This window comes from Triticum aestivum, chromosome 3D (assembly GCF_018294505.1).
Source record: "Triticum aestivum cultivar Chinese Spring chromosome 3D, IWGSC CS RefSeq v2.1, whole genome shotgun sequence".
Lineage (NCBI taxonomy): Eukaryota > Viridiplantae > Streptophyta > Magnoliopsida > Poales > Poaceae > Triticum > Triticum aestivum.
Genome location: NC_057802.1, coordinates 582,877,317 through 582,885,375, shown reverse-complemented (window position 1 = coordinate 582,885,375; position 8,059 = coordinate 582,877,317). Strand labels below are relative to the sequence as shown.

Here is an 8,059-nt window from a genome sequence, read left to right as displayed (position 1 = left end):
ATCTTCACGGCACTGTTCAAAAATATTTCTACAATGTAAAAAATATTCGTGTAGTTAACTAAAACTATATTGCATACAGTATAAAAATGAACATTTTATTTCAAAAAATGTTCACATGTTTCTAAAAAATGTTTGTGGTATTTTTAAGAAATGTCGATAAAATGTTAAAAAAATGTTGCCATAATTCAAAAAATATGTTTCGTGCCATTCAAAAAATGTAGATGGATGCCAATGCATCGAGTTGTTTGGATTGCAACATATAAATAATCTACATTTACATCTGAAGCTGCAGACTGTCATTCTTTTGGGTGGAATAGATCACTCAATACACCAGCACATATACTAGTGTAGGTTCAACTATTCAGGTATAGATGTCAAGAAAAAAGGATTCAGATCAACACCTAGACGATATGGCTTCGCCCAGTCCAGCACCTTCTGCTCGTCCTCTGGTCGGTTTCCCATCGACACGCCGGTGCCCCGTGATGAGCTCATAGAGCAGCATGCCGTAGCTCCAGGTATCACTGTTGGCCGTCATATACCAACGTATGTTGTTCAATTAATACTTTATATTGCTGACATGTATCTGAAAATCTGAACGTACAACGTCCCTATGATGCCACGACTTGAAGAATCGGATTTTCAACCACACAGCATGCTGTGTGAATCTTGAACGACAAGCGGAGAACAATTAATTACCTCAGTAACGAGTAATGACAGCGATACACAGGGAGTCAATAGAGAAATTTCCCACCTCGGCACTGCTAAGCTAAACCCCAAGTTGACGAAGAGAGTCAGGGCCAACAAGGTATATTCGTCTTCGACTGCTTTTGTATCGGAAGACCACCACGCCCTTGTAAGCTGCCCGTGGAACACCGTCCTTGGAAAATGGCAGGAAAAATAATAATGAACAATAATGTTTTGCACCGGAAGACTACTATTACTCAGGTTCTTACGCATTTCCAGTTCAAATGCAAAATTGCATTTGCTAATAGAGCAAAGAATCACCACTCAGAGATTTATCACTTGCCATACTCGAGAACGAAACATAAACAAATTAAATTGAGTTAGCAAGGGAACCTTCCACTCTTCAAATACTCCAAACTGACGAGCTACACGCTCGAAATCGCCCTGGTCGTTATACTGAATCCTTACGTCCACATACAGATTGTGGGCCTTCAACAAATCATCGGATCCATGCACAGGTGTGGCATTAGCGACATCTTTCCCAAATTTGATCAAGAACTTGTCCTAATGTTACCAATACAAGCATTAGACACTCTTATGGAAAAAGCAACTTTCTCTCTGAGGAACAGATTAACTCTTACCTCCGAGAGGTAGCTCAGGTCCTCGGAGTTCCAGTCAATCTGTGGCCATAAAAGGGGCACAGGTAAATCTCAGCAACAAAGAGCTTATAAATTTTGTACAAACTGAAATATATGAGAAGATTTGCATACATGAGCATCATTTAACTTGATTGGTTTCAAGTACTGGTCGAAGAATTGTCCCATGCTTGATCCCTGGAGTGGACGAATAAAAACACAAGTGTTACATGCCAGAAATCCATAGTCAATGACCCAAATAGTCAAGGGCTAATCAGCTGGTTGTTACTACATGCAAAAATGCAGCCATAAATTTGCATTGTCATAGAGTAGCCAACATACATGCTCGCCAAAGTTGTATGTCCTGCATACTTCTGGTCGAATAAATTGTCGATCTTTGTGTACCTCCTTTAGCCTCACCCAATCATCCCAATAAGTAAACTCTGGTCAAGGAAGAAACAGCTGGTACAAGGTAGAAAAAAAAAAGCATATCTGCTAATCTAAGAATCAGTAGGCAACAGTAAGGATATGCTTTGGGCCACTTTGGTGACAGCTCCATCCATGTTGACTTTGTTAGCATCCATCCAAGCCCAGGAAAGAAGTCCGAACGGTAAAGAGCTTCTGCAATGCATTATCTAGAAAAATGAGTAACTTTCCCTATCAATGCGGAAACAAAGTTGAACAAAGGCCTATCAGAATACTAACTTGGGTCATAAACGAACTGCTTTTGCCCATTGTCATTCCAAGAAGAAACAGCCATTATCGACCTACAATACCAGAACAACAACAACAACAGTTACAGTAGCCTAATTAGACACACTTGATATTAATCAATTGCCTTTGCCATCTATAGTCGGAGTACAGTTGTAACATACTTGTCAGTATCAAGTAATTTCGCTGCAGCCTCGAAGTAGTCGAAGAAATCTGGGGCGATCTCCATGTCATCTATTAACCATAAACCATGGAAATGAGATGCACAAATATATGTAAGAACAAGACAGTCGAAGAATCATAAAAAAGATCAGACCTTCCAGAATGATTACTCGACGAAAATTACGCTTAGTGAATAGCTCGTCCAAGGCCCATTTGTAGTGGTCTGAATTGAGAAACATCGTTAGAACAAAAATCAATTATTTCATCAGCCTTAAGAAAACACGCATCAATTGAGGACCACCTACTAGCTATCTTGTAATATGCAATGTGTTCCCCTGGACTTTCAGTGTGCACAGGTTCAAGATCTACATGCTGCACCACATCAAAGGGAAAAGGAACACTGAGTGCTAGCTAAACAAATCATTTGCTGGTAGCCTGTATGCCTAGAGAAGTACTGTAAATGCTATTTAGAGAAGACTGAAATAATAAAAGGTGCAATCATCCAGATCCAATATCCTCCCAGCCCCACCCCTTCCCCCCGCATTACATGGTTTTCTCAAGGGTAGCAGTTCCAATTGATGCTGTACCAGGGGTGGACCATTTCATATTTGGACCATTGACATCGCTCATTTGACATCCACCTACATAACCTACTTCCCCAGTACCAAAATAATCTCCTCAAGAAGTTAAAACTGGCAATACGCTTCAAGTCCTACCTCCATCTAGATTCGCTACCAGCTCTTGGTACATCTACAGCTTCTTGCAGGCCAAATTTTCTATTTTTATTTTTATTTGTATTTTTGCACTCATATGGCTACTTAGAGTAAGCAGTCATGCAATAACATGTATCAGCTATGCTAGCAATATTACAGGAGAAGCAGAGCATGTTCTGTTATAGTATGAGGCAATTAAGCATAGAGCAAGTGTTTCTTTCCACACCTGCATAAATGTTATTTGGGTATAACTCAAGGCCTTATTTTTTACTTCTCCATTTGTTCCATCCTGCAATTGGAAGAAGCAATGTAAAATATCATTCCACACACTTAAAGAGACTGAGAACAAGAACTGAAATTGCTATTAGCATTACCTGTGATATAAATAGTGGGAACTTTGAAGCAACTGCTTTCTGATACCTGGAAGAGTTATTGTCCATCATTTGGTCAGGAAGTGTGTTCTACAAAGTACAAACTGAAGCTACATGGTGTATGACCAGTGAGGTGACAAGAGTGCATTTTGATTTCACATATACTAATAAACATAGGTGTCATCGACTGAGTGGGCTCTCATCAACATGTAACAGCATCGGAAAATTTTCGTTTCTGGAAAACAGAGGAATGGAGACAAATCGTACTTGAGGATAGATTCAACTGTCCTGTGCAAGTAGTCTGGTCGATTGCAAGCCATTATGACAACAGCGGCAACAGAGAGATCAGGCTGATCCTGTAGGGCAGAACAGGTTAACATCTTGGATTATGCCCTGGAATGAGCGTGATACTGGAGAGGAGGAGGGGGCTTACTGCTCCCGCGAGGGCGAGGCGGCCGGCGTCATGAGACTGGGCAGAAAAGTGCCGCACCTGAACAGAAAGGAGAAACCGAATCAAGGGGAAATCTACTCGGCTAATCTGATTTGCGGGTGGAGAAGATGAGGTAGAGGCGACCAGATCCCCGGCCGGCGACTGGCTGAGCCGGATGGATCTGATCCGCGGAGAGAGCAGAGCAAAGGAGGGAGGGAGGGGTTTACTTGGATGTAGATGAAGGCCCCGGCGGCGGCGACGAGGAGGAGGCGGCGGATGTGACGCGGATTAGGAACCATCGCGGGCGAGCAGGCCGTACGTGGCGGAGGAAGAGCAGTCCCCGGCCTGACTTGACTCCGCTCCTGTAACACACACTGCTTTGCGTTACAATGGAGTTTTTTTTCCTGCGAGAAGGATTTCACATGGAAATTACACAAAAACCCCACAACTGAAACTAGGTCGACGAACTGGTACCACACTTCGTTGGGGCCCGCATGCAGCGATGACATGGCGGGGGAGGCACGCGCCGCGTGCCGACGAGGCAGAGTCGGGTTTGGTTGGACCGTATAAGATGAGTTCTCTCCCAGTCGACCCTCTCGAGTGACGCCTCGCCCTACCGAGGTTCGTCGTAGTTGCAATTCCTCTCCTGCATGGTTACTTGGAGCGTTCGAGCTCCTATGCCTTCTTTGCATCAAACATGAGGTACTTATATAGGGTTAGGGTTATAAAACTAGGATATACTTCTCTTTTGCATTGGTTTGATTGGGCACCACATCGCGAGGGACGGAGCCGCCCCGCCACCACCTACACCGCGTGACCTTTGGCCAGCGATGCCACCGATGACGGCGAGGGGTGGGAAGCCAGGGACGACAACGAGAAGTGGTGGCGGCTAGGGTTACCTCCCAGGTTGCCCGCGGGAGCAAGTTGGGAGGGCTTCCTTTCTTCGCTGCCCCCTAGGTCGCAACTTTGGAGAAGAAGATGCATGTTGTGAACTATCGACAAGGTGGGAGCCGTCTCTTTCTTCCGCCAACCATGTTTATAAGTTGTGTCTTGGCTCATACTACGTAGCCGGCAAGAGTAGTAAACTTGAGTAACGGATAATATCCATCTGACTGGCAGCACACACTGCACTCACTCTGTACACACATCGTGACCCTTCAACTATACACAAATTGCCATGTCCACGACAAGAATTATCAAATCGAGTAAGGTGGAGACGGGACTCGGGCGGCCACGGTGTCCAAAAATAAGAAATGCCTATGGTCAGTATGTGGAATATTCGCTCAACCGGTTTCATTTAGGAGCATCGTTATCTATAGGGTTGTTTTCACAAAAGTGACAGATCTAGAATGTCCATATTAATCTTAAGGCTTGGCACATAATAAAATTATTAGTGTATTATATACTTTGTAGTACTCACTCCCCCCTCAAAAAAGCTTGTATTAGATTTGTCTAGATACGGATGTATCTAGATACTGATATATCTTTTAATAAAATGTAAGACCAACTTTCTGGGACAGAGATAATATTATTATTTTTTTGCAAGAAAACTTCCGTTCTATTCATCTTTAATCATGACAGTACAACAAACACCAGAAATAATAAAAATTAAATCCAGATTCGTAGACAACCTAGCGACGACTACAAGCACTGAAGCAAACCGGAGGCACGCCGCCGTCATTGCTCCTCCCTCGTCGGAGCTGGGCAAAACTTGTTTTAGTAGACAATCGGGAAGACATCGTGCTAAGACCCCATAGAACCAGCACAGCAGAACAGCAACCGCCGCCGATGAAGCGTAGCGTAGATCGGAAGGATCCAATCTGAAAACACATGAACGTAGACGAACTACAACCAGATCCGAGCAAATCCACCAAGGACAGATTTGTCGGAGACACATCTCCACACGCCCAGCGACGATGCTAGATTCACCATCGGGTCGGAGGCTAGGTAGGGAGAACCTTATTCCATCTTCAGGGAGCCGCCGCCGTCTCGTCTTCTTGAGCAGAACACAAACCCAAACAAAACACGAAGGAACAACTGAAAGCAGAGACCTCTCATCGGCAAGGGCCGAGGTCCACCGCGCCCTTGAATATATAAGGACGATGACAGTGGATAATAATTGTCTTACATATTTAGGAAGGTAATTAAAAATGCCACATGCGGCAATGTCCGAAATACATAAGGGCAAAAGAAGAAGGAAAGACGCAGACAACGATCCGGCTCGCTGATCTCTACTTTCTTGATGCGTTGTTGTAGGCCGCGGAGACTGGTTCTCGCGGCGAGTGGCGATGAACTCTTTCGTTTCCTCAATATCCTGCTTGAAAGCATCCACAGATTCCTCCACCAGCCTTTCGCGCTCGATGCGGAGCATGCCATTTTCGTCCTTAAGTTTCTTGACGATGACGCCCGTCCTCTTCAACAAGGCAGTGGTCTCCTCATGCTGCTTCGTCCTTCCGGCGATCTTCGCGCTTAGCAGATCGCGCTCGGTGCGGAGCTTCGCCTTGTCCTCCCCTAGTCCCGGATGACACCGGTAGCATTTTCAAATGAGGCATTCATCTCGTCCTGCAGCTTCATCCAGCCGGAGAACCGATCCATCAGGTCATCGAGCATAGCGCGCACGCGTCTGTGAGTGTCCTCACCTACCCACGAGTCATTTTCCCAGGCCGCCGCGGCGCGGGAGGACCTCTCTGCTGCATTCGCGATGCGGCAGGACATCTCTGTTGTTTCCGCAGCGCGGCCGGACCAGTCTGCTGCATCGACGGCGCGGCGGGACCTCTGTGCTGCTTCGGCGGCGCGGCGGGACCTCTATGCTGCTACGGCGGCGCGGCGGGACATGTCGACTGCTTTCGCGGCGCGGGACATCTCTCGTGCTTCCGCTTCCATGCTCGCCCCTCCCTGGTAGTAATCTCTCGACCCAAAACTCTTGCGGGCCATGGCAGACGCAAGGGAATGACGATGAAAGACTTGTTTGTTTTTGTGGATGAGGAGTTGAGGAGGAATGTGCAGTCATCTTGGAGTAGGTAGTATTTATAATCGAGTAGTAATATGCTCCTAAGTGAGAAACCGTTTAGGTTTTGATCGGTGTGAACAGGTTTGCAATTAAATATAGCGTGGTAGTAATTTGGAATGTTTCGGGACGCAAGCTCAAAATTTATTGACGATTCTAGTTTCGTAGTGCGGCACTATTTCCGGATGGCGTAACGTGGGCACGCGTTTTCGGCCGCGTACGTGGCATTTGCACCATAGGGTGCACCGGCGATGTCAGGACACGTCTTGTTCCATCAACCGTGCGCGCTCGTTATTACCATCATGTACGCTTCTTTTATTTAGAATGTGTGCCCATCTAGCACACACACACACCTTGATCTGTCTAATTGTTTCTGTTTGTTGTGGCTAATCACAAACAGTTCATTCGTGTGATGTGTATGCCGTCAATCGCGGACACCTTGATCTGGCTGACCGTTTCTTTTGTGTTGCCTAATCGCATACAGTTCATCCGAGTGAACTGTATGCTGTCAATCCCACACACACCTTGATCTACCTGACCGTTCCTGTTGTGTTGCCTAATCACAAACAGTTTATCCGGATGAACGGTATGCCATAGATCACACACACCTTCATCTGGCTACCCGTTTCTGTTGTTAAGCTCATTGCAAATAGCTCATTCGAGTGAACTGTATGCCACGCATCGAACACGCAACTGTAATATAAAACGTGTTTGTTGTCTCCACCATCACAAATGTTTTGTACCTTTTTTGACGGTTTTATTACATCACCATTTATGATTAATGCATCACACACAGTTTTGTCGAAGGGTCTCTGATTGTAGTGTCGCGTTAGTAGCATCCTGCAATACTGATCTATCACATTGAGTATGTATCTAAAAAGCAAAAAGCTACACAAAACATACAAAAAATTGTCACCTAATATTTTTTTTTCACATTTTTCCTCTCTTCCATTCCATCTTCATCTATCTATTCATCTAATTCTACAAAATACTACACACAAAAAATGTAAAACTAACTAATTTTTTTACATTCGGGGCTCCCGAGCAACAGCAGAGGAGTGCCGCCCTGGCTAAGGCCGGCGACGGTGAGCCAGAGCAGCCATCGAGCAGGGTCGGCAGAGCAGCAGGGCCGGCCGCGCGCAGGGCAGGGGCGAGGGCTGTCGGAGCCGCGGCCAGGGGTGGGGTCGAGGTGGCCGGGACGGGGTTGAGGGAGGTCGGGGCGGGGACGAGGAGGCCGGTGTGAGAGGTGGCTGATCGGCGGGGCGGCGGGGTGGCCGGCCGGGGTGGCGGCGCCCCGAAGCTAGGGGCAGGGTCGAGGGAGGCTGGGGCGGGCTACGAGAGCGGCA

General features: G+C 46.2%; 1 protein-coding gene across 4 annotated transcripts; it reads right to left on the bottom strand.

Moving 5' to 3' along the window:
* Window positions 1-207: 207 nt before the first annotated feature.
* On the bottom strand, window positions 208-4,100 carry LOC123080684 (alpha-1,3-mannosyl-glycoprotein 2-beta-N-acetylglucosaminyltransferase). Of its 4 annotated transcripts, none has more exons than XR_006438515.1 (16): window positions 3,934-4,100; window positions 3,710-3,766; window positions 3,544-3,632; window positions 3,280-3,325; window positions 3,132-3,194; window positions 2,498-2,564; window positions 2,347-2,415; window positions 2,195-2,264; window positions 2,025-2,086; window positions 1,850-1,940; window positions 1,662-1,755; window positions 1,455-1,517; window positions 1,326-1,364; window positions 1,078-1,248; window positions 697-877; window positions 208-591 (listed from the first exon to the last, which is right to left on the bottom strand). XR_006438515.1 is itself a non-coding variant. In XM_044503618.1 (16 exons), the coding sequence occupies exons 1-15, from the start codon at window positions 4,003-4,005 to the stop codon at window positions 767-769; spliced, it is 1,164 nt and encodes a 387-aa protein (XP_044359553.1). In that variant the 5' UTR covers window positions 4,006-4,100; the 3' UTR covers window positions 208-665; window positions 752-766. The 4 variants fall into 4 exon arrangements, 2 of the variants coding, with proteins under 2 accessions (XP_044359553.1, XP_044359554.1); XR_006438516.1 differs by having other exon boundaries at window positions 208-521; XM_044503618.1 differs by having other exon boundaries at window positions 208-665; window positions 752-877.
* Between the last annotated feature and the right edge of the window lie 3,959 nt (window positions 4,101-8,059).